This window comes from Carassius auratus, chromosome 47, assembly GCF_003368295.1.
Source record: "Carassius auratus strain Wakin chromosome 47, ASM336829v1, whole genome shotgun sequence".
Taxonomy (NCBI): domain Eukaryota; kingdom Metazoa; phylum Chordata; class Actinopteri; order Cypriniformes; family Cyprinidae; genus Carassius; species Carassius auratus.
Genome location: NC_039289.1, coordinates 5,100,985 through 5,128,622, shown reverse-complemented (window position 1 = coordinate 5,128,622; position 27,638 = coordinate 5,100,985). Strand labels below are relative to the sequence as shown.

Sequence of the window (27,638 nt, the reverse complement as noted above, 5' to 3'; positions counted from 1 at the left end):
TTTTCATAAATATTCACAGGCCTGGACGGTAAGCTCCACTTGGTTGTGTCCATGAATATGGATGAAACTGGCAAGGGTGAACAAATGTCTTCAAGTATATGAGAAAAGAAGCAACATCAAGAGAAATCACGAAATTGTTCGCTCTTAGAGTTAAATCAATGCTACTTAACATAGGAGGACTAAAAATGTATATATAAAGATAAGTTGTAAAAGTAACAATGGTATTAACAAAAAAAAAAAAAGAACAGTTTGGGTTTTTCTTCTTCTATATATTCACTTAATATTTTGCATGAGCATAGCATAAAGCCTGTTTTTCTTTTAGGACCTAGCCTCAAATCTTGGTCTGAAAGTGCATTAAAAAAGGCCAGAAGCATGACCAGAATGTGGTCTAAAAATACGCTACCGGGACCAGTGCTTAGTTACCCTCAGCTCAACCTGTGCCACCATCTCGCTGACATTAGGCTTTCTTCTGCAGTTTGCATCAGCAAAAGACTCGAATTGTATACAGATTGTATTGGTATAAAGTTACACATCAATTCTAGGGTTGGTTCAAATACTATGATCCAATTAATTCATTTGAGCGATCACCATATTGTTCTTAAAATTCCATCTTTTACTCAAAGCCAGTGTTGGCTTGAATCTAGTCCAAAAGCAACTAGACTTTAATTGAATATAAGACACAAAATACTGCCAAGAACTGCGTCTTTCTCACAAGCTGGATGCAATAACATTGAACCTGAGCAGTGTAGTCCAATTCAAATGCCACTTTAAACTGATTCTTTTTGGAGCAGGAGTGAATCAAAAACGTACAGCTAAACCAATATCTGATTTTACAAACAAATGACTCTTTTATGCAGGTCCACTTCATAAATCACGAAAACGCACAAACTAAAAAAGTATCACTTGGGCACAATTTGGGCCCTGTCGTTAATTCTTAAAATGAATATACTCAATCTGAATATAATGAGATAAAACGCGTGCATAAAAAACACTGTCACAAAATGTGTATTTCTCACAGGCTCCACATAAAAACAAAGAATGGGGAGTGTAGTCCAATAGGTTCCTATGAACAAAAAGCAAGCAACAGTACAAAAACACCAATTATTAACTTTCAACAGTCTGCTATTTTGTGACCGGCAAAAAATAGAGCTACAAAGGGCCTGAAACAACATGTACTAATACATTTGCCAAAAAACAAGCCCTCTTTTGTCAGTGTCTGTGACAGGGCATGCATTACCTTCAATGTCGGCAAAGGCCAGTGCCCTGGAGCAGCTGTGCTGGCTAAACACCGTTCCATACGGCCATTAAGATCCGCTAGGCTCACAAATCTCCCACAGTAAGACTGACACTGCTTTTCAATGAAACCTCCGCCAGATATAAAATGGTCACTTTAAATCAAAAAGGAAAAGGTATTTGGGCTGAGTAATGATAAAGATACAAAAAGGATGTATGCATTTTCAGGTCACATAAGAAGTGTAAGCAAGCGGAATGGGACACACTCTTAGTGACTGCTGAGAGCACTCATGTTTTATTCATGCCGGTGCCAAGGTCCAAAGACTCCCATGATCATGGAAACATTTGATGTGCTCATTAGGTTTCAAAAAGGTTACTTCATTTTCCCCCTTGCTCTAACTGCACATGTATAATTTCCCTTCTGAAGGGAGTTGTAACCTTTTTAGCGGCAGCCGTCGAGTGCCGAGCCTGCTGCGTGTGCAGTCTGGGGCCGTTGTGCCCTGAAGCTTTAGAGGACATGAGCAACTTAAACTCTGACCAGACTCTATGGACCTATCAGGAAACATTACACAGCCAGTTGACCGGGATTGACAGAGCAGGAATCAGGATCACATGCTTAAAAACCAAAAAAGCTACGCATTAGCATTAGAAGGAGAATAAGAAGTGATAAAACTTCAATTGATTTAAGTGAAATCCAGATTAACTACAGACAAAAGATGCACTCATAAATCGGTGTTTACTGTTCACATTTATTGTACTGGCAGCGACAGCAAAACCAAAGAGTTTCACAAAAAACAAAAACAAAAATTGCTGAACTAAAAAGAAATATAGTTTTTATAGTTTTTATTCTCTTGTATACTCCCAATCAAGAAAAAAGAAATGGACCGAAACATCATAATGTCATCTGCAAAATTTATACAGGAATATTCTGCTATTTTATTGGTTTTAAATCCATAGGACATTGAAAAATAAATACATAAATAAATAGTCAATTTACTCTTAAGTTGTTAAGAATTACAAAAGAACACCCTCACGATTTAATTTGAAAGTGAGTCTATTCTTCTTATCTTTTTCTTTTCTTCATTATCTAATGCACATCAACTAGTCTAGTTGTTGTATTGACGATTTTTCAGAGCTGTGAAGTTCAGCATGTACAGTGCTGTAACATCCATCAGCAAATAAAGTTTACAGGCATAGACAAACTGAAACCACCAATACCAGACTCAAGCATCGAGTTTAACACTGCCCCAAACAATACCCAAGTATTATAATACAAAAAGAAGCAGCCATATATCGTATTCTCTGTATCTTTACAAAAATAATGGCCGATGCATAATAACATAAAAATACTCATTGCAAAATTCAATATGGCGAAGTATAATGTTTTAGGAACAGTCACACAACTATGCAGTAAATCAGTAAATATTTGGAAAATAATCAATGTAAAAAATAATTGGAACTGGAATGTATAAAGGAAAAACAACACTACAAAATGTATTTATACAAAATTTAAGTTTTTCAGCTTACATGGGTATTTAAAAAATATCTGTATAATTTACATGTATTTGAATTTGAACAACAATTATATTCTCCCATCACTTCCCATCACAAAAAATAAAAATAAAACAAAAGTAAAAAACTATAAAAATAAACTAATCAAGGCTTTACATAACTGGGGATCTAAACTACCGTCCACATCTATTACTGGCATTTGTTGATATTGTGTGCATATGATATTTTAAGATTTCCTACAAAAACATCAGATCTAAAATGAAGATTTTGGAAAAATAAATACAGACCAAGCTGTTTGTCCTTTGCTACATCGCTTTTGACATGAATTGCCTGTGATTAAGATTCTAGACAAACTGTACCATAAAAGCCACTAGGAGAAGACCTTCGCTAAAATTAGCTAGTTAAGGTCTTTAAGTGCTCATCATTTTGTAAAGCAACTGTTTTTACAATTACAGCTGTGACAAAAATCTAATTCAACAAACATCAAAACAATCAATCCAGCAACATGGGTTATGTACCTAAAGTTAACAAGTATGCTCCATTTGAAAAGAGCAATCACAAGCAAGAGCTTTGAACTCACCCCCTGGCTTTTGCTCACAAACGCTCTACAAACTCCATATCTCAAACAAGTTGGGGCCAGTGACAATTCTGTGGTATTAACAGGGCCAAGGCAGGTCATCATAATATTTAGAGGGAATGTAGATCACATTACTATTAGACTACTTCATCCTCACTGTTGGTAGTTTCTTCTAACTCTATATAAGACACAATCATCAACTTTTAGTTAGAGGTACAGTTACGTTAAAATCTGGGCTAAATCCATTGCAACAACATTTAGCAGCTTATGACTGATCCAAGCAACCCTTTAAGATCTTCAAATGGAGCAGGAGTTGGCTCTCTTTCTTGGCTTTGGCTCTCCAAAGTCCTTATCATCATGAGTGCACGGGCTGAAAGAGCAGGAGGAGCAGAGCGTCTGTGAGAGTCTACGCATTCCCAGCCGGAATACGCTGTTGGACAGGCTATAAATGACGCAGTTGCAGAAGCTGTTGCTAATTGCTAACCAGGTGGTCACAAAGGAGAGGGCAGGGCTGTCCAGCACATGAGAGCTCTCCAGAAGGAAATAGAAAATGTAGGGGAGCCAAAGCATGTAGAAAACACTGGTGATCCGAAAGAGCACCATGGCGTACCTCCGGTCTGGCCCGTGGCCTGTGTGGTTGCCTCCTTCGGCGGTTTCCATCTCCTGGCTGGGAAAGCGTGCCCGTCGCTCGCTGATTTCTCGGTTATGCTGCTGGCAGATGCGGAAGATGTGGAAGTAGGTGAAACAGACCACCAGGGCCGCAGGGGCATACAACAGGCACACAACAAAGCCAGTGAAGAGTGCAGATGTGGGCCAAGAGTGGGCACACCATTCAAAGATATCCCCATGGTACCCTGGCTTACCCCAGCCGAAGAAAGATGGGAGGAACACCACGCAAGAGTAGATCCATATGAGAACGATGCAGCAGCGAAGGCGGCAGGGTGTTACCAGCTGGTTGTAGGAGAGGGGCTTAGTAATAGCCAGATAGCGGTCCACACTAATGCAAGCCAAGCAAGCCATCGAAACGCTCTTGAGTACAGAGATTACATAGCTGAACACCTGACAGGTGAGTGGTTCTTGGACACCAGCTGGGTAATGGAGCAGGGAAAGGGTGGGAACCAGGCAACTTAGCCCCACCAACAGATCCGCGTAGGCCATAGTCTGGATGAAGTAACTAGTGGTGTAGTGGTGTAACAATGGGGCACAATGAAACACAAAGATCACTGTTAAATTCCCAGCAATGATGAGCACCGTCAGCATCACAATGACCGCAGTCTCTAAGACGCAAGCTTCCATGACCTTGTTCTCCCCCCAGCCTAGGGGGCAGGAGTGGTTTAGGGACACACTGAAGTGATTGCTAAGGCTGCTGTTTACACTTGGGACCGGTTCGATCAGCTCTGACCGGTTCATTGTCCTGGACCTTGTCTTCTTGGATAAGGTTCAGTTGTCCTAAACGCAGTGCTGATGGCCTGCAACGTGATCCTGTGTCTGTGCTTTCTCAGTAATCTCTTGCACCAGAACTCAATCTTCTGTCTTTTCCCCTTTACCTCGGTCTTTCACATGGCTGGATCTCAATGAACTGAGCATTGGCAAAAATCAATAGAGTCTGTAAGGAGAAGAAAAAAAAGTGCCTGGCACTCCTCTGAAATCAGTCATGCTTAGGAGCAGTTCAGTAATTGTAAGACAGAGATATTTCCCTTTGCAAACAAAATTAGGGCTGTTGGAAACAGCAACAGTCACAAAAGGTTTGAATATACGTGCTGAAAGTCAGCTGGCAATATTGTCCACAGCCCCTGCAGTGAAGTCGACCAATTCCTTAAGCTGTCCTCTCAAGGGTAAAATGTTCAGGGTTGTAAAAGGGGTTGCGGGATAAGGAAATGAAGATCAAACGATTTCCTGTGACCAGTTAAGACTATATAAGAAGGATTAAGCATAGACAATAAAGGTAACAAAATTGATGAAGAAAGTTCCAGGGTCATACCTTCGAGTCCACAAAAATTTAATTTCAAGAGTTGCAAAAGTCTCCAAAATATCTATTCATATCAGTACGTCTCCAAACAATAACATGCACCATGTTTTGCTTCTGGAATAGGGACCTCTTGGCTTCTATAGTCCAAATCAAAACACAGACGCTCTAGACAAACACAGGACAGCATATGAGAGTTGCCAGAGCTACTGCTGCACAGAGCACCGCTCATAGCCTGCGGGAGTCTGAGTGAGGCAAAACGGAACTAATCAAAATTTCAAGATCGTGTTCTGGGGGTACAGCGACTGCTTTGGTCTTATTTGCTCCCAATCCATTTACTTTTCATGAACTTTCACTGTGCATATCGGGTAAATGCAGGTCACATAAAAAGGAGAGACCTGTGTTTTCCAAAAGAGGTATATCGCTGCTTACGTGAAGGTGTCTTCTCAGATTGCACTAGGACAGCATGCTCTGGGCATCCTGTCTAAATTCCATATGTTCTCAGTTCAAGTCCATCGTTCCGTCCAAAGCTTTGCACATCACATGGCAGCCTCTGCATCTGATTAGTTGTACATGCTCAGCTTCTTTCCTTCTGAGACAGACCTCACTGCTGCTTCTCCAACTCCTTTGTGACACATTATTGAAAGTCTTCTCAAAAATACTAATTCCGTTCGCAAAATTGGAAGATCTGCATACCGCCCATGTCCTTGTCCGCTCTCTGCGACCCGTGAGCCAAAGCAGGTTGACAGCAGTTCCCACCGAGCGTGCACAGTGCAAAACACACGTAGAAATTAAGAAATTAAGATTTGTGCGACAAATCAGACAATGAGCTGAGGAAAAGAGAGCAGTTACTGCTGGTGCTCAGAGATGCCGTGAGTGGCTCACAGTTTTCTCTCCCCCTTCACACTCTCGCTCTCTCTTCCTCTGTGACTCTCGATCACATTCACTCCCTCCTTGCTTTGCCCTCTCTCTCCCGCTTGCTCTCACTCTATAACTCTCCGCCCTCCCCTTTTGGCGACACCTGAGGTCCTCAACTCCTCCCAGCACACTGTTCTCGCTCTCTTCTCATTATCCTCCTCTTCCTGCACACCCTGAAGATGTTTCCACATTCAAAAATAATCAAAGACTTCCATCTCTCGGTGTCGCCTCCTACAGCTTCCTGATTTATTATCTTTCGTTCTCGTTTTCATTCCTGCTTCAAGTCACTTACACAGACCAGTGCCCAATCGTAGCAATCCCTGCCCCTTAGTTACAGTTGCCAGGCATTTCAGTTAGCCAGGACCCTCCTTCACAGCAGCTGACATTGTGCAACAAACAGGAACAAATTAAGAGACTCCGAGAGGGGGATTTCATTCCCCTGGAAAGATAACATTGCCCAAGTCTACTCTATCACAATCACAAATGCAGATTTTTACTAGTTTTACTGACAAGTTGCTCCCTGTCTCACAATGACAGCTGTCAGTGAAAACCTTCTTCCGAGGTGTTTATGATAAATTTGGATTTAGGAAATGGAATAAAATAAATTACATTGCCTATCCTCTCAGGATACCTGTAATTAGAGTTACAAGTACCCTAGTCACGTCACATTGTTTTCCGATTTTTGTAGCATAAACATTATTAAACCAATGCGACTTTTGATCTTCCAATGTTTCTCTATGGCACTGAAGCCTAAAGATGTCCGAGTTCCGCCTCCCGGGCAACTGATACTCCACTGCCATTGGCTCATCTGCATTTGAGGGGAGGGGCTTACCGTTTAGGTTAATTACAACTAGAAGTGCTCATAAAATACAAAAGGAACTTCATCTTTACTGACTGGCAGCATTCAAAGAGGCCTGTAATTCCCAGAGAAATCTGTTAGCATCCCAATTGCACATGGTATCTTGGGCCCGTGGTTGGGGTTAGGAGGAGTGTCTGGATTGATTAATGGAGGGGAGTCAAATGGAGTGATCATGATTGTAACAGCCAGACTGTTAAAACAAAACACTCTCAACGTGATATCCCATCTGACATAACTATGCCTATGTCAAAATCTACAAATTTACACACAGGGATAATAAATATCACTACTAATACTTTTGGCAGCTATGAAAAAAAAAAATTCAAGTCACAATTTGTTTTTTAAACTAAGACACATTTGTCCCCCAAAAAAAGTACTGGTTATTATTGTATAGCATGATGTTAGGCCAAATGAAAAAACAGAACTCATGAGCGCATATAGGTGAAATGTATAAAATACGCTGATCCATAGACACTACTGAACAACAGTGTCAGCCAGAGGCCTTTATAAATGTTTCATCACAAAGAAAGAAAAAAGGCTGGAGAAAACAAAGACCATAATCCTCTTCATCTGTCGGTACCGGAGCTTTTGATCCAAGGGACTCTGTACAGGGACAGACAGGGCACTCTAGCTCTCATCACAGCACTGGCAGAACAAGTACAGGTCAGGATGACAGCTGGACTAGATTTGGCATTATTTACAGCAACAGTCAGGGCTTTTCTAAATCCACTGCTTTCAAAGACAACATGAAATCAAATTGGATCCTATTTACGTCATCATTTAATTTCAATAAATGCCCTGAATAACTGAAACCGTAAACTGTGGAAAATTATATAAACAAGATCTAAAGCATATAATTCATGATCCATGTACACACAGTATACATTGAAATGCATTGCTAGACTCGATTGCAATGAAAATAATATTTGCTAAAGATGAAATGTACAAATCTAAACTTCTGATTTACTAAAAAAAAGGGCTTTAAGAAAAATATAATCTTTAAACTGACACAAAAAGTTTGCTTCCACTTTACAACTACATAATAGTAAAATTCACAGCAAGTTTTCATATTTTAAATATTGCAAAAACAACTTCAGTCCCGAGGCACGCATGTAGCTATGATTCAAACCTCTGCACACATGTCCAGAGGATATGACTGCATGAAGTGTGTCTCTAGGTTATACGAACTGTCATTTCTGTGTCAGCAGTGAGCTGACCCAGCGACACAGTCTATGAGGGGCCGACCCTATCTACCTAAATCCATTTCAACATTACAAAGCCATAAAGTGAGGCATGTATATAAAAGACTTCAAAAGGCTCTCTCGTTGGCGTGTCTTTGTGAGAATGAAATCACGTTGGTTGCGGGTTATTGATTTTCTCAAGGAGGTGGAACGGGTGTATGATGAGGCCGCTAATAGAAGCGTTACAGTTCAGAGTGAATGGCAGCTCAGTCGCTAGATGTTGACTGCATTAAGATACATGTCGGGCAGTGCTGGGAACAGGGGGCTATTGTGAGGGAGTGGCAGCTGGTCAGTGGAGACTGGGATGGCTTTGTGAACAAGCATCAAACATCATACACTGGGAAAATGGCAGCTCACCAGCAAGCACTTAGGGTTCCAAGATGCAGAAAACGAGGATAGATTCGCAGAATCCTGTTCTAAAACTGAAATTTGCAGTAAAACGCCTATCGCAGAACATGGCAAATTTTGTAAAGGGCTGTAAAATTGCAATATTAACTCGTGTCTGTGTTCTGTGTGTCTGTGTGAATGAGTGGTTTGTCTTCTACACATACTCACGCACATGTGACGCATGAACAGAATTTCTAAAAAAAATTATTTCATAGGGCTACATTAATGTAAAATATGTAATTTAATTAAACTTATGTCATTAAATGTAAAAAAAAATCAATGAATTTAACCATTAGGGCTGCACGATAAATCGCATACGACATTTAATGCGCATCTTTTTTACCGCTTTTCAGTAAACAGCGGTAAATCTCCATCACTTGCGCGCTTTCACATGAAGCAGCATTAACTACACAGAGCCGTTGTTCAAGGAAGGGAACAACGGCTCTGTGTAGTTAATGCTGCTTCATGTGAAAGCGTGCAAGTGATGGATATTTACCGCTGTTTACTGAAAAGCGGTAAAAAAGATGCGCATTAAATGTCGTATGCGATTTATCGTGCAGCCCTAATGGTTAAATTCATTGATTTTTTTTTACATTTAATGACATAAGTTTAATTAAATTACATATTTTACATTAATGTAGCCCTATGAAATAATTTTTTTTAGAAATTCTGTTCATGCGTCACATGTGCGTGAGTATGTGTAGAAGACAAACCACTCATTCAGCATGAAGCAGCATTAACTACACAGAGCCGTTGTTCAAGGAAGGGAACAACGGCTCTGTGTAGTTAATGCTGCTTCATGTGAAAGCGTGCAAGTGATGGATATTTACCGCTGCTTACAGAACCGGCTTTACTGACAAGATGTGCATTAAATATCGCACGTGATTTATCGTGCAGCCCTATTAACCATTTAGACATTCTTTTTTGATAATTCAAATTGTATTAAATCATTAAAATCGAATCCAGAAAAATAAAACAGAATTTTGTGCCCTAAAAATATAATTTCGGTTAATCTTTTTATTAAATTGCTTTTAAACTGTATCTTAAACAGTAAGTTTCATGATTCCAAAATTCCATTAAAATGTAATTAAACCATGAAGCCCGAAAAAGGAATCCAGAAAAATGTAAATAAAAAACACTAAATTTGGGTACAATAAAACCAAATTTAGAAAAATACACCTGATGTCATAGAAGATTAAGCCTACTTTCAAGGTTACTTTTTTTTTTTTTTACATTATATTATTTAATGACAAATAAGGACATTTCAGTCACATACCTTGTTGAATAAAATGTGATTACAGTAGTAAATAATAATAAACAATGATATCAAACTAGACTTCAATAATGTCATTATAATTATTTTAACTCATCTGCAAAATGACAGTTTGAGCTCCGGACAATGAACATAATAATAATAATAATAACAACATCAACAATGTTTTATATTAAGATGTATAAGTAACATTTATTTTCAATAATGTCATCAAAATCTTATTTTTTCTCACTGTAATAATTTTTTTTTCAGATCCACCCAACATCTTCATTTGTGTGGACAAACAAATTTATAAATAATTTACATTTAAATTTATACAAATTTAAATTCATTTATTAACTGTTTTTAAATTTGCAGGTAAAATAATCTAAAAGAAGACCATTAAAAAGATGGAAAAACATGGAAAGATACTAATTAACTGAAAATATATGCAGGCCAGAGCAGACATTTTTTAGTCCAGCTTACAAATATTGCCTTAACTACCCAAAGCACAATAACAAAACCTTTTGTTTATGGTTTCATTTTTATTAATAGTGCTGCAACTGTTATATCGACATGACCTGCAGAGGAGAATACTTTAAATTAAATTAATGAATAAATTATACTCTCCGCACTACATAACCCTTAAAGCAGTACGGCGTTCAGTTAAAGGAAAGCTGTTGTGGGAACAACTGTAGGATTTACACTATTTGGCAAAGTCTTTGCTCTCGCTATTCCTTTTCTGTTTTTTTCATTCATTCTTTGACTTCATCCCACACCCCAATCGACACACTCTTGAAGAGCTGAGGTATTTTATGGCATCCGTTCACTATCATTCTCACTGCATGGCATTGATTATTGGGCTGTATTTCAGGAGTTGCACCTGAAACAATGATTATTGGCTTGCACATAAAAAAACAAGTTAACCTAAAAATATCTTCATCAGGACACAAAAGAAGTGGCTGAAGCTGTATTAAAAACATAAAGCCAGTGGGGTTTCTGTTCAGGGCTGCATGTGTTGCAGGGTTATGGCTGGGGTGGGGGTCTTCAGCCACTGTCCAAACAGTAAATTGATTGTGGCAGGTTAGAATGAGGATGCAGGGTTGTTCTGGAATATCCTCTGGTCACCATCATTACACTGCAAGAAATTACCGAATTTCTAAAAACTCTTCAGTCATTACTATGTGGCTCGGTCCAAAGATCATCTTAAACAATTTTCCTAAGAATTGGACACATTTTGTAGAAGGAGTAGTGAAAAAAATTGAATACCGTACTTTTCAAAATGGCCACTACTGTAATGGACGAATTCTTAATGTAAACTATATAATGTAATCAGCATGTGGAAAGAACTCAGGTGTACTAAATGTAATTAATTATTCTTTTATTTAAAAAAAAGGGGTTAAATATTTAGAAATTTAACTGAAATTGAAGTTAATTTTTGAGCTGGTGGTGGGACCATAGAAACTATAGACCTAGAGACCCCAAAGTTGATCAGATTACCATTCATGACCATCATACTACAATTGTGCCAAATTTCACAATTTTCCTACTTACAGTTCATAGGGTTGCCACAGACTCCCAGTGGGAAGGAAGAAGAAAACTAAGGCTACGTTCACACTGCAGGCTGAAACGACCCAATTTTTTTGCCCCTATGCGACCTGTATCTGATCTTTTCATGACAGTCTGAACAACACAGATCCAATCTTTTCAAATGCGACCCAGGCCACTTGGGTATGTGGTCCTGAATCCGATACGTATCCGATCTTTTGAAATGCGACCTACGTCTGAACGGCCAGGCCACATGTATTTGACCCGTACGTCATTGATACGCTACAAACGTCATAATTCTGCGTTGAAGTAGGCGGGGACGAGAAGAAAAACAACAACAATGGCGGACGATGCTGCTGAGACCAGTCAATGGAAGGGAAGCGAGGTCACAGATTTAATTAATATTTGGGGTGACCGCTCTATTCAGGCCAAACTCGAGGGCTCTTATCGGAACCGGGCGGTTTACGAAAACATTTCAAGCGAAATGGCCGAGCGTGGTTACAGACGATCCTGGCTCCGTTGGGAAAATAACTTTAATATTGCAAAAAAGAGCTCCGCTGTTGACTACACTGTTGTTGACATCCATGTTTAACGTTAGCTACTTCCGCAAACAACGAGTGACTTCGTTGACAGTTGAGTACTCTTCTGCGCATGCGGGTCACCTCTGGGTCATTTCACGTTCACACAGGAGATGACAAAAAGTAGCATTTAATTGAAAATGTGAACGGCCTTGCAAAAAAATAGATTTTTTTAAAAAAATGCTTAATGAGCATTAAGCCCTGCAGTGTGAAGGTAGCCTAAGAGATAAAATAGGGGCAATCAATCCATTAAGTTTTTGACTGATGAATTGCTTTCAAGCTCTAAAAAGTGGAAATTAATAAGCATCAGAGTTAAAATGTGGATAACTGAAATAATTTTGTGCCAAATTAGTGGCTGAATACCAGAATCTGACCCACGTTTCTGAGTCAACAGTTATTAGTTCAGTGTGGGAACATTCCAGTCACTGACCACGCTTGGCGTGAGAACCAGTCCGACCGCAATAACAACATGAAAGAAATAGCTTTTCAAACATGTAAAAAAGCTATAGCCTGCATAAACTGCAGTCCTATCCCAGATAATCAGCCGTCATAGAGATCTGTGCTGTGCTGGAATCGCTCGAATTTGCTGCTACGCTGCTTTTGGAATAAGTAATTAGGTGCGCTCTCAGCAACGCTAAAGGTATTCAACTAACTCCATTTCCACGAGTTCACGAGGTCAAACGAACATCTGAGCGAAGCATCAATATGGGTAGAAAATATGTTTAGTAAATAAACAGCCTGCTATACTACAAAGGTTCATCCCGCTGACAAAACGGAAACAAGTAAGTAAAGATCATCAATTTTACACTTGAAAATGCACACAGAGTTCTTCTGTTCTCCAGACCGCTGCCTTTCCTCACCCTAAATGCTTTAAAAGACCAAAGAGGGTCCAAAGCAATTTTAGACTTCACTTCAAAATCTACCAAATGCACACAAACTCCCTTGGTACATATGTTGTGCGTTAGCTAAAGCTTCAGCTAGATTTACTAAAACGCATTGAACAAACAAGGAAAAGACCCATAAGCTGGCAAAAAATGGGATGAATTGGGACTTTTGCGAAAACAAAAAAAGGGTGGTAACGGTTGTCATCTCTTACCTTGGTGATGAGGATGCGGTATTTCTCTAGCAGAGGTTGATCGATGTGGCAGCCAGACAGGAGCTGCCAGACTTCAGCTCGTAAGGCCTCCGGGATCCCAGGCTTCACCAGAGCAGACAGACCCTTGGGTCGTGTCAACAGGTTTCCCTGCCTGACAGGTGGAAGACAGACAGTGTCAGTGCAGCACAACAGAGCTGGTTTTTGCAGTCGTGTTCGATACGGGCTACGCTCCAAATCTGGCCATACCACAAACTTCAAAGTCACAAGTCAGGCTAAAAGTCTCACCATCTGTTGAGGATCCCTCCCCAGGATTCCAGAATCTTCTCAGGACAGTCCTTTGACACGTCTCCTGTCCCGCTAGAGATCTCACTGTCACTTTCTGTACAGCAGAGAAAAAGATCAAATGTTGGTTAATGCAGTTATTGAGACATATGGTTGACAAAAATATTTTAATACATTTTTTTTATTTTATTTTAACATAAATATAATATTGTGTAATACATCTGCACAAAATGATGCAAATAAGTAAATGAACTCAGTAGTCAGAATGTGTGAAAAATCTCTTTCCATAAAAACATGGCAAAACATGGGACAATGAAGTACGGCAAAAAGAAATCGCAATACTGTACTTGTTTTTGTTAAATTATATGTTAAAATGATCAAATATATGGTTTTGTTTTTCACTTTCTCGTCAACTACTGTATTTTTAGGGCCCGAGCACCGAGGTGCGAGGACCCTCTTGTATCTGCTTTGTTTTTTATTAGGGCCCGAGCACCGAGGTGCGAGGACCCTCTTGTATCTGCTTTGTTTTTTATTATTATTAGGGCTCAAGCCTGGAGGGCGAGAGCCCTATTGTTTTCCTTAGGATTATTTGTTATTATTATTATTAGGGCTCAAGCCCAAAGGGCGAGAGGCCTATTGTTTTCCTTAGGATTATTTTTTATTATTATTATTATTATTATTATTATTATTATTATTATTATTATTTTTTTCCAACGTCTCGGGGGCTTTTGGGGCCCTTAACGTGCTTAAAAAGTCTTGAAAATTGGCACACAGATCGGAACCTGCGGCCATTAGGGCCGGGCAGAGACTGATACACGGGCGTGGCACAGGGGCTCTACAGCGCCCCCTGGAATATGGAGGGCCATATATCATACATTCTTGCTCGTAGACGTATGAAACTCGGTACACATATAAATCTCATCAATCCAAACAACTTTTGTATTGCATATCATAGGCTCCGCCCAACAGGAAGTTGGCTATTTAGGGTTTAGTATTCAAATTTTTCGTCAAAGTTGTGGGGGCTTTTGGGGTCCTTAACATACTCAAAAACTCTTGAAAATTTGCGCACACTTTGGAATCTGTGGCCTTTAGGAGCCTGCAGAGGCTGGGACCCGGGCGTGGCACAGGGGCTCTATGGCGCCCCCTGGAACACAGTCAGAAATGTTGATGTATAGCTCACACATACTTGCACATATTCATATGAAACTCAGTACACATATAGATCTCATCGTGCCAAACAACTTTCGTATTGCATGTCATAGGCTCCGCCCATCAGGAAGTCAGCTATTTAGAGTTATGTAAAAAGCGCATGCTCTGGAATTTGAAATACTTGTCATAGGTTTTTTTCTCGATTGCCGCCAAACTCGGTCAACATGATCTCAAGACACTGGGGATGAAAAATTGCCAGGGGATTTTTGATATCTCGAACGGTTTGCTCGTGGCGAGGCGTTGAAATTATGGCGAGAAATGAGAAACAGGAAGTGTCTAATACCGTCCACATACATTTCCTGATTTTAATCAAATTTCATCAGATTATTCGTTGTATGATGTCGATCGCATATATGTGACTATTAGGAGTCAAAGTTATAGCGCCACCAACTGGCAGAAGGAAGTGTGTCATTTTCAAAATGATTTGAATTCAGCATCTTATTATTACTCGATTTGCTTCAAACTTCATCAGAATAATGTTAAAACACAGCCGATATAAATCTGCAAGGGGGATATTGATATCTAAAAAATTGTTGGCGTGGCAACATGTCAAACTGGAATACTTCTCAGGTGATTTTAGAGGCAAATAACATACTTAGAATTTCACAAAACTCTGAACACACATCAGTATTTCTGATAGGAACTTAAATTGTGAATGGATTTTGGATAGCTTGAATGGTTTTGCCGTGGTGATTTTTTTAAATGACCTTACAAAGGGAATCATTATTGTATTTTTAAATTGCAGCTTCCAAACACGTCAAATAATTTTTTCATACAGATGAAAAAGTCATTCTGAGGAAATATGCATAGTTTCACGACTTTACAACACTGTATGGATAACAGAAAATTAAAAAACTGTCAGACATCTCATCTCACTCTGTCCATCTGTTTGAGTATATGTGCTTCAGACTTCCATTGTCTGAGAGAAATTGCGCCCCTACAGGTTCAATTCCCGAACTTTTACTTTCACTTTTAAATCGGTTAAAAATACAAACAAATACTTAGATTTAATTCACACTGACAAGCTAAACCAACATATCTGATTATTACCGGTTCAGGGCTCATGGATAAATTATTTCTGGCCAGAGATACGTGAGAAATAGGAGAGATGAATCACCGCTGTGATCACGAGAGTCTGGAGTAAAGAGCTCAGAAAAAACGAATTTATTCCTGTTTTAAAGCTTTTAAAAATAAATTATTACAGCGATATCACACAATCAACCAATTAGAACACACCAAGAGCTAAATTAAGATGTTTTTGAACTGTTTGTGTGAAAATGAAATATTTGTGGCTGCCTAACTGAAATCACCGCCTCCGATCAGCGCGTACAGTGTCCAGCTCAAAACAAACGAATTTATTCTTGTTTAAGAGCTTTTTTAAATAAAATATTACCACAAATGCACACAATAAACCCATTGTAACACAACAAGAGCTAAATGCAGGTGTTTGTGACCTGTTTAAGTGTGCAAGACTATTTGAAAGCGCGACTGGCAGAATAACATATCTCTCGAGCTGCAGGATTCTGCCTTTCGTCGTACGAACGAACACATCACGGACAAGATTATTTCAAAATACATAATAGCTTGGCGAATATAAACGAAAACAGCCACGTGAACATAAACTGGATCTACTGGATTTGAATATTAAAGTGACCACATTTACCACTTGTTTCTGTCTTCAATTTTAATCTATATAAAAAAGGAAACTCATTCGACTTGGCTGCTTTTTTAATGTGTGCGTATTTATTTATTTATCTTTTTATACATTTTGTATAATTTCATAGTTTGTGTATTACAATTATAAAAACAAAAATAAAATTAGCCACTCACATAGAAATAGCTTAGGCCTTAACCTTTTTCTGACAGTTTTAGGGATTTTTAAAAATCCTAAAAAAACCTTATTTGTGCTGCAAATAATAATTTCAAACTCATTTGATGCTGACCTATGACATCGTGTGACATTATATTTATTTTAATTTACATAATCTCATGGATGTAACAGTAAATCTGTTCAGCTCACAGATCAATACTAAGCTGTAATGCAAGCAGAACTTTCACAAATGCTTATGAGTCATTTAAGGATTTGATAACACTGTAAAATAATGTCTAATTTGTTAACATTAGCAAATTCATTGATAACACTTTATAATAACTGCACTCATTATTAAATAGTCAGTTCATGCTTTATAAAGCCTTGTCCCAATATCAATAGTCAGTAGTAAGCAGTTTATAAATACAGCTATAAATAGCTTGTCCTTGGTTTATAAGCACATTTATTAAAAATGAGAGTAAGTTATCTTCCTATGAAAAATAAAAGATAAAAATAAACAAACAACAACACAGATTGATACAGAACTCAGAAATTGTATTGTGGATTTATGATAAAGCCTGCAAATGAATTCATACTCCTACTCATACTACTCCATACTCCTTTTTCAACATTATGCCTATATACTGAGATGTTAAATTGTGAATGGGTTTAGGATAGCTTAAATGGTTTTGCCATAGAGATTTATTAAAGTAACATAAAAAAATACAATAGTTATTTTACTATATCTTTACAATTTTTCATTCTAAATCTTCATATATTTTTATATAAGTAGAAGTCCTCATTTGAAGGAAGCACAGTAAGTTTCATAGCTTTATCACTTTCAAGAGCCAGCATAAAATTTAAACTATCATAACTTATAAATCAAGCTTGCAATTCTTAGTACCAATAATGGCCAACAGAGGGAGCTATAGGATTACTTTTAAATAATTATTGTAGAAACGAGTATGATTTAAATCATTTATAGAAATCTTTCAAAAAAAAATGAATTGTATATATTTTACTGATAAAATGACACTCACTTAATTAGAATAACAAGCTGAAGTATTTTGAACTGTATATTAAGAATAATTATTTATAGGCTTTATGGACAGATAACGTTTTGAGTGACTCTTGAAGGTTCAGCAACACATCTTCTTTTACCACTGTTTAAAGAATTAATCTTACAGAATAGGTGTGAATGAATTTTGGATAGCTTGAATGGTTTTGCCGTGATGATTTTTTGAAATAATAGTAAAAAAGGAACCAGTAAATGTCTTTTTATTTTTTTAAAGTGCAGCTTCTAAACACTTAAAAAAAAAATGTACACATAGAAGACCAGTCATTCTGAGGCATATTTCCTCAGAATGACTGGTCTCATGACCATAGTTTCATGACTATACAACACTATATGGATGATAGAAAATTAAAAAAAACTATCATAAATCTGATGTCACTCAGTCCCACTGTCACTGTGGGTAATGTGTGTGTGTGTGTGTTAAGTGAATTAGGTGTGAAACTATCAGGGTGCATTTAGTCTCCAGCGCCAACATTATTAATACTCCAGAATTACTCGGTGTCAGGCTCTGAGAGACTTAAGATTCCAAAAAATGATTTAATTAGAATACCATGAAGTATTGTGTAATACTATATATTAAGTCTTTATATATAGGCTTTATGAACAGATTAGAGTGACTCGTGAAGGACCAGCACCACCTCCTCTTGTCCGATGGTTTGAGGAATATATCTTCCAGAATCCAGGATTAAGATTTAGGAGCTCATTTTTATTCCACCTCCTTTCCTGAAAAGTCTGTCTTGCAGAATTGACTAAAAATTAATCTTCACATTAATTACTAATTATTTTGCAATTCTTTTTGTCAGTTCTTCTTGACCTGCTTTTTTCTTCTTCTTTTCTGACCTCATGACCCAGTCAGCATTTTTGTACAATGGTCAAGTCTTAACTTATCCATTTCTGTATTGCATTTGTGTTTGATATTTCTCATGGGTATTTCATAATTTTCGACCTTACAGTTTGAGTTAAAAGTCTATTTTAGCGCATTTCATCTGTAAAAGAAAACATGCCTAATAATTCTGCACACATGAATATAAGGAGTTTTTCTCTTCCAGCTTTCCTGGACTATTGTATAGCACTCATAAATGATTAAATAAAAAATAATGGTAGTTATTAAGATTTATATGGTTAGGAATTGGTAAAATGTGCTTGGAAAAAAAATCACAATAAAACAATGTTTTAATGTTTAAGTTTGGAATATTAACTGACATAAATGAATGCTATATAAATATTGTTCATGTTAACATAATGTTAATAAATGAAATCTTATTGTAAAGTGTTACTAAAGTTATATATATATATATATATATATATATATATACATATATATATATATATATATATATATATTGTTCTGTGAATGTGATTTTAAAGTCAAGATGATTCGGATTAACCCTTTAACTGCCATATCCTTTAAAACCTCACTGCCAGAGGGATATTGTGAATGCATGTGCCCGCTGGGCACAGTTTACCTGATGCCACCGGGGTGGCGATGGCATTGGCGGCTTGAGCCCGCCATCGCTGCTTGCAGCTATATTTATTATTATTTTTCTTCAAGGTTTCGGGGGCTTTTGGGGCCCTTAACATGCTCAAAAACTCTTGAAAATTGGCACACACCTTGGAACCTGCGGCCAATAGGGCCGGGCAGAGTCTGATACACGGGCGTGCCACAGGGGCTCTACAGCGCCCCCTGTAGTACCGAGGGCCATATATCATGCATACTTGCACGTATACATATGAAACTTGGTACATATATATAACTCATCAAACCAAACAACTTTCACACTGCATGTCATAAGCTCCGCCCAACAGGAAGTTGGCTATTTAGGGTTTTATGAAAAACACATGCTCTGGAATTTGATATACTCCTCTGAGGAACTCCACCCATTCACCACCAAACTCGGAGAACACGATCTCAAGACATTGGGGATGCTAAATTGCGAAGAGATTTTTGATATCTCGAACGGTTTGCCCGTGGCGAGGCGTTGAAATTATGGCGAGAAAGGAGAAACAGGAAATGTATAATAACATCCACATACATTTCCTGAATTTGATCAAACTTAATTGGTTTGTTCATTGTATGATACCGATCATATATATGTGACTATTAGGAGTCAAAGTTATAGCGCCACCAACTGGCAGCAGGAAGTGAATCGTTTTCAAAACGCTTTGAATTCAGCATCTTATTTTTACTTGATTTGCTTCAAACTTCATCAGAATAATGACAAAACACGGCCGAAGAAAATCTGTTGTGGGGATATTTATATCTAATATAGTGTTGCCATGGCAACGTGTCAAACTTGAATGTTCTGTTCTGGTGATTTTTAGGCAGATAACTAGCTCAGATTTACATGAAACTCGAAACAGATATCAGTATTAAAGATAGCTAGACCATGGCAAAAGCTTTTAAAAGGGCGTGAAGGAGGCACTCTATAGCATGACATGACATTTATCTTAATTTACATAATCTCATGGATGTAACAGTAAAACTGTTCAGCTCACAGATGAAGACTAAGCTGTAATGCAAGCAGAACTTTCACAAATGCTTATAAGTCATTAAAGGATTTTATAACACTGTAAAATAATGTCTAATTTGTTAACATTAGTAAATGCATTGGTAACACTTTATAATAACTGCACTCATTAGTAAATAGTCAGTTCATGCTTTATAAAGTCTTGTCCCAACTTAAATAGTCATTAATAAGCAGCTTATAAATACAACTATAAATAGCTTGATCTTGGTTTATAAGCACATTTATTAAAAAGGAGAGTAAAGAGTCAGTTATCTTCCTATGAAAAATAAAAAAATAAAAATAAACAAACAACAACACAGATTGATTCCACCAGATGGAGCTATAGGATTACTTTTAAATAATTATTGTAGAAACGAATATGATCTAAATCATTTATAGAAATCTTTCAAAGAAAAATATGTATTTTACTGATAAAATGACCCTCACTTAATTAGAATAATATGCTGAAGTATTGTGAAATACTGTGTATTAAGAATAATTCTTTATAGGCTTTATGGACAGATAAGTTTGGAGTGACTCTTGAAGGATCAGCACCACATCCTCTTTTACCACTGTTTAAAGAATGTATCTTACAGTACAGGTGCGAATGAATTTTGGATAGCTTGAATGGTTTTGTCATGGTGATTTTTTGAAATAACAGTAAAAAACCAGTAATAACATCTTTTATGTCTTATGTAAATGTCTTTTATTTGTTTAAGTGCAGCTTCTAAACACTTCAACAAAATGTACACATAGAAGACAAGTCATGCTGAGGAAATATGCATAGTTTCATGACTACACAACACTATATGGATGAGAGAAAATAAAAAAAAACTACCATACATCTGATGTCACTCTGTCCCTCTGTCACTGTGGGTAATGTGTGTGTGTGTGTGTGTGTGTTTGTGTGTTAAGTGTGTGTGTGTTAAGTGTGTGTGCTGAGTTTATGTGAATGTGTGAGAGAGGAGATGGGCTTGGTGTCAGAGAGAGAGAGAGAGAGAGAGAGGGAGGGAGACTTAATCATCTCTTTAATCACCAGCAGAGAAAAAATAAGCAATTTTGTGTTGTTGTTGTTGTTGTTGTTGTTTTTTCATCATTACAGCTTAAGAAATATCTTAGGCCTCAACATCAACTGTTGCTGCATCATGTAGCCTTCTCCCAAAATTAATAGTCATTAGTAAGCATTTTATAAATACAGCTATAATTAAATTGTTCATGGTTTATATGCACATTTATTTTGAGGAGATTAAATGCTGTAATCTTCCTAAAAAAATAAAATTAAATAAACAAACACAGAACTCAGAAACACTTATTTCTAGATGCAATAAAAGAAAACTGTACACTATATATATATATATATATATATAATATACACAATTGCATAAGTTTATATTTAATTTTTTTTATCAAGTCAAAAATAACAGCAAATAACAATGTCAATAAAAAAACGCAATAATATTAGAATAGCACAACATATTGTGGAATACTATATTAAGACTTTATATATAGGCTTTATGAACAGATGAAGTACTAGCATCACCTCCTCTTGTACGACGGCTTGAGGAATATATCTTCCAGATAGTACCGCCGCTCCCTATATGCAGAATACGCAGTCTTCGTAGGGCAACTCCCAGAGGTGGCACCATCCCAGTAGCTCAAAAAAAAATAAAACATGCGCCATTCTCCCATCCGCGCTCGCGACCGCTCGGACATTTGCGGATGAATGTTCGTAATTGATGGATGGACATCTATGCCCGGGTAAAAGACATCAGCAATCCGGCACAGAGAAAAGAAAAATAAAGTAAAAAAAAAAAAAAAAAAACAGGCATAAAGTTGGCTTGACATTGGACATTCGAGAGTCTCAAATTTAGGGACCGTCTCTAAAGTTACATGTGATATTGTTATACACTTTTCTAACGTCAGTAGCATTTGAAGAGAATGACTTACAGTCATAAAACAACTGTAATTGTCCATCTAGGTGACAGCTATAATGCATAATTAAATTGAATGTTTGATATTTATTAAAACAAACTGTAAGTCATATGTAAATTATGCTACTTTTTCACATGGGCTCAAACGCAAATTTGAAGCTCAATAGCATTTGAGGAAAAAGACTTGCAGTCATAAAACAATTGTAATGTGTTCATTTAGGTGTCAGCTACGATGCACACCTTATACATTTTTTATATATATTAAAATAAAGTGTTACTAAAGTTATATATATTGTTCTGTGTATGTGATTTCAAAGTCTAGACGGGTCGGATTAACCCTTTAACTGCCATATCCCTTAAAATTTGATTGCCAGAGGGTTACTGTAAATGCTTATGCCCGCTGGGCACAGTTTTCCCGATGCCACCGGGGTGGCGTTGCACTGATGGCTTGAGCCCGCCATCGCTGCTTGCAGCTATATTTATTCTTCTTCTTCTTCTTCTCCCGAATGAATCGCATTTTTGAGGGCTTTAACATGCTCAAAAAGTCATGAAACTTTGCACACTCGTCAAACCTGGTGAAAATTTTCGTCTGATATAGGATTCAGAAGAGGGTGTGGCAAAATGGCTCGACAGCGCCACCTATACCAAGAAAATCAACAGCCTTCCAGCTATGTTTCACGTACATGCACGAAAATTGGCACACATATGTAACACACCAATACCTACAAAAAAGACTCTTGGAGCGAAATTCTAAACCCAACAGGAAATCGGTTATTTTTAATATTATGAGCATATTTTGTGTAATTTTGGTCATTTCCATGTGTTGTATTTTAAAGAACTCCTCCTAGAGAGTTCTTCAAATCAACACCAAATTTGGTAAGCCTTATCTAAAGGCCTTTGCGATGTAAAATTGCGAAGATCCTGACTTTTCGTTGAAGGGCGTGTCCGTGGCGGCCTGGCGAATTTCGATGATTCGCCATGAAAAATGAAGTTGCTATAACTCACACATACAATGACCAATCTGCCCCAAACTTCACATGTTTGATGAGACTCCGAACCTGAACAGATTGACATGCCCATATTCAGTTATAGTCATAGCGCCACCTATTGGCAACAGGAAGTGACATATTTTATGCTGCGACGAACTACTCCTAGAAATTTTATGACATCAATGTCTTTTTTGTGGTCAGTCTAATCTAAAGGCCTGTGCGATGTTCAGTTGTGAAGATCTTGAGTTTTCGTTAAAAGGCTTGTTCATGGCGCCGTGATGAAGTTCGATGTCTCGCCATGCGAATAAAAGATGTTATAACTCAGGCATAAGATGTCCGATCTTCCCCAAACTTCACATGTGTGATAAGAGTCCTGGCCTGAACAGATCTTCAGGCCAATATTCCACCGGGTGTGGCAAAATGGCTCTATAGCGCCACCTATACACTTTCAACGGAGTGCGCCTCGAGCTATGTTTCACGTACATGTACAAAAATTGGTACACACATGTAACACTCCAATACCTACAAAAAAGTCTCTTGGTACGAAATCCGGATCCCAACAGGAAGTCGGTTATTTTGAATTTTCCCTTCAAAATTGCTGTTGTTTTTGCCATTTTCAGGGGTTGTACTTTAACGAACTCCTCCTAGAGATTTATTCAGATCAACATCAAACTTGGTCAGTGTAATCTAAAGCCCTTTGCGATAATAAATTGCGAAGGACTTGAGGTTTCGTTAAAGGGCGGGTCCATGGCGGCCTGAAAAATTTCGATGTTTCGCCATGAAAAAGGAAGTTGCTGTAACTCAGACATACAATGTCCAATCTGCCCCAAACTTCACATGTTGGATAAGACTCTTGACCTGAACAGATCTACATGCCAATATTCAGTTATAGTAATAGTGCCACCTATTGGCAACAGGAAGTTACATATTTTACACTGCGACAAACTACTCCTAGAAATTTTATGACATCAATGTCTTTTTTGTGGTCAGTCTAATCTAAAGACCTGTGTGATGTTTAGTTGTGAAGATCTTGAGTTTTTGTTAAAAGGTGTGTCCATGGCGCCGTGATGAAGTTCAATGTCTCGCCATGGGAATAAAAGATGTTATAACTCAGGCATAAAATGTCCGATCTTGCCCAAACTTCACTTGTGTGATAAGGGTCCTGGCCTGAACAGATCTGAAGGCCAATATTCCATCGAGTGTGGCAAAATGGCTCAATAGCACCACCTATACACTTTCAACGGAGTGCGTATACACTTTAAACGGAGTGCGCCTTGAGCTATGTTTCACGTACATGTACAAGAATCGGTACACACATGTAACACACCAATATCTACGAAAAAGTCTCTTGGTACGAAGTCCGAATCCCAACAGGAAGTCAGTTATTTTGAATTTTCCCTTCAAAATTGCTGTTGTTTTGGCCATTTTCAGGGGTTGTACTTTAACGAACTCCTCCTAGATATTTATTCAGATCAACACCAAACTTGGTCCGTGTAATCTAAATCCTTTTGCGATCTTAAATTGCGAAGATCTTGAGGTTTCGTTAAAGGGCGTGTCCATGGCGGCCTGACAAATTTCATTGTTTCGCCATGAAATAGGATGTTGTTGTAACTCAGGCATAAAGTGTCCAATCCTCCCCAAACCTCACATGTTCGATAAAAGTCCTGCCCTGAACACATCTGAAGGCCAATATTCCATTATAATGATAGCGCCACCTGCTGGCAACAGGAAGATTGGCACATATATGGAATAAACATTGATATATTCTACTTATATTTATGAGTTTAAACGCATATTTCTCACCGTTCACCTATTAACTAAAGCCACTCGCTGCCGGTGAGCCCGGGTGCGAGGGCCCGTTCATCGCTGCTTGCAGCTTTAATTATTATTATTCTTCTTCTTCTTCTTCTTCTTCTCCCGAATGAATCGCATTTTTGAGGGCTTTAAAATGCTCAAAAAGTCATGAAACTTTGCACACTCGTCAAACCTGGTGAAAATTTTCGTCTGATATAGGATTCAGAAGAGGGTGTGGCAAAATGGCTCGACAGCGCCACCTATACCAAGAAAATCAACAGCCTTCCAGCTATGTTTCACGTACATGCACGAAAATTGGCACACATATGTAACACACCAATACCTACAAAAAAGACTCTTGGAGCGAAATTCTAAACCCAACAGGAAGTCGGTTATTTTTAATATTATGAGCATATTTTGTGTAATTTTGGTCATTTCCATGTGTTGTATTTTAACGAACTCCTCCTAGAGAGTTCTTCAAATCAACACCAAATTTGGTATGCCTAATCTAAAGGCCTTTGCGATGTTAAATTGCGAAGATCCTGACTTTTCGTTGAAGGGCGTGTCCGTGGCGGCCTGGCGAATTTCGATGATTCGCCATGAAAAATGAAGTTGCTATAACTCACACATACAATGACCAATCTGCCCCAAACTTCACATGTTTGATGAGACTCCGAACCTGAACAGATTGACATGCCCATATTCAGTTATAGTCATAGCGCCACCTATTGGCAACAGGAAGTGACATATTTTACGCTGCGACGAACTACTCCTAGAAATTTTATGACATCAATGTCTTTTTTGTGGTCAGTCTAATCTTAAGGCCTGTGCGATGTTCAGTTGTGAAGATCTTGAGTTTTCGTTAAAAGGCTTGTTCATGGCGCCGCAACGAAGTTCGATGTCTCGCCATGCGAATAAAAGATGTTATAACTCAGGCATAAGATGTCCGATCTTCCCCAAACTTCACATGTGTGATAAGAGTCCTGGCCTGAACAGATCTTCAGGCCAATATTCCACCGGGTGTGGCAGAATGGCTCTATAGCGCCACCTATACACTTTCAACGGAGTGCGCCTCGAGCTATGTTTCACGTACATGTACAAAAATTGGTACACACATGTAACACTCCAATACCTACAAAAAAGTCTGTTGGTACGAAATCCGGATCCCAACAGGAAGTCGGTTATTTTGAATTTTCCCTTCAAAATTGCTGTTGTTTTTGCCATTTTCAGGGGTTGTACTTTAACGAACTCCTCCTAGAGATTTATTCAGATCAACACCAAACTTGGTCAGTGTAATCTAAAGCCCTTTGCGATAATAAATTGCGAAGGACTTGAGGTTTCGTTAAAGGGCGGGTCCATGGCGGCCTGACAAATTTCGATGTTTCGCCATGAAAAAGGAAGTTGCTGTAACTCAGACATACAATGTCCAATCTGCCCCAAACTTCACATGTTGGATAAGACTCTTGACCTGAACAGATCTACATGCCAATATTCAGTTATAGTCATAGCGCCACCTATTGGCAACAGGAAGTTACATATTTTACACTGCGACAAACTACTCCTAGAAATTTTATGACATCAATGTCTTTTTTGTGGTCAGTCTAATCTAAAGACCTGTGTGATGTTTAGTTGTGAAGATCTTGAGTTTTTGTTAAAAGGTGTGTCCATGGCACCGTGATGAAGTTCGATGTCTCGCCATGTGAATAAAAGATGTTATAACTCAGGCATAAAATGTCCGATCTTCCCCAAACTTCACATGTGTGATAAGAGTCCTGGCCTGAACACATCTGAAGGCCAATATTCCATCGGGTGTGGCAAAATGGCTCGATAGCGCCACCTATACATTTTCAACGGAGTGTGCCTCGAGCTATGTTTCACGTACATGTACAAAAATCGGTACACACATGTAACACACCAATATCTACGAAAAAGCCTCTTGGTACGAAATTCGAATCCCAACAGGAAGTCAGTTATTTAGAATTTTCTCTGCAAAATTAGTGTTGATTTGGTCATTTTCAGGAGTTGGACTTTAACGAACTCCTCCTAGAGATTTATTCAGATCAACACCAAACTTGGTCAGTGTAATCTAAAGCCTTTTGCGATCTTAATTTGCAAAGATCTTGAGGTTTCGTTAAAGGGCGTGTCCATGGCGGCCTGACAAATTTCGATGTTTCGCCATGAAATAGGATGTTGTTGTAACTCAGGCATAAAATGTCCAATCCTCCCCAAACCTCACATGTTCGAGAAAAGTCCTGCCCTGAACACATCTGAAGGCCAATATTCCACTATAATGATAGCGCCACCTGCTGGCAACAGGAAGATTGGCACATATATGGAATAAACATTGATATATTCTACTTATATTTATGAGTTTAAACGCATATTTCTCACCGTTCACCTATTAACTAAAGCCACTCGCTGCCGGTGAGCCTGGTGCGAGGGCCCGTTCATCGCTGCTTGCAGCTTTAATTGTTGATTAAAATCAGATGCCATTTACTAAACAAAATATATTTTTTTTGTCCAGAGACAAGAACTATGATTACAAGTTATAGTTCCACATTAAAAAACTTTTCATGATATTTTGAAGGCAAAAAAAAAAAACATTTCTATCTATTAATTCACATAACCAACTTTAACCAATTGCTAAACATGCATGGGGAAATCTTCAGTCAATGCAAAATTCCTGTTTGTGATGTGAAATGTGATGATGACTCATACTCGGTATTTATGCTCTGCATTTAACCCACTGAAGTGCGCGCACACACACACATACATACACACACGTTTGTTTTTGTGAAAAGTGGGGATTTTTATACTGTTCAAACAGGCCCTATTCTATGGCCCTACACCAACCCTACACCTAAGGGTTGTGTC

The 27,638-nt window shown here is 38.2% G+C and overlaps 2 protein-coding genes across 3 annotated transcripts in view; both read right to left on the bottom strand.

Annotated features, from left to right (window-relative positions):
* Positions 1 to 8,939, bottom strand: part of LOC113064877 (G-protein coupled receptor 52-like) — a 10,517-nt gene extending 1,578 nt beyond the window's left edge. The window contains exon 1 of the mRNA XM_026235863.1: positions 1 to 8,939. This exon is cut by the window's left edge and continues 1,578 nt beyond it. Coding sequence (XP_026091648.1) covers positions 3,620 to 4,732 — 1,113 coding nt within the window. The 5' untranslated portion in view covers positions 4,733 to 8,939 and the 3' untranslated portion in view covers positions 1 to 3,619.
* The window catches only part of rabgap1l (RAB GTPase activating protein 1-like), a 90,171-nt gene that overhangs the window by 40,580 nt on the left and 21,953 nt on the right, over positions 1 to 27,638 (bottom strand). For both annotated transcript variants that reach the window (XM_026235849.1, XM_026235851.1), the window contains exons 12-13: positions 13,453 to 13,546; positions 13,168 to 13,318 (exon numbers count right to left, since the gene is read on the bottom strand). In XM_026235849.1, the coding sequence (XP_026091634.1) occupies positions 13,168 to 13,318; positions 13,453 to 13,546 (245 nt within the window). The remainder of the gene's footprint in view (positions 1 to 13,167; positions 13,319 to 13,452; positions 13,547 to 27,638) is intronic.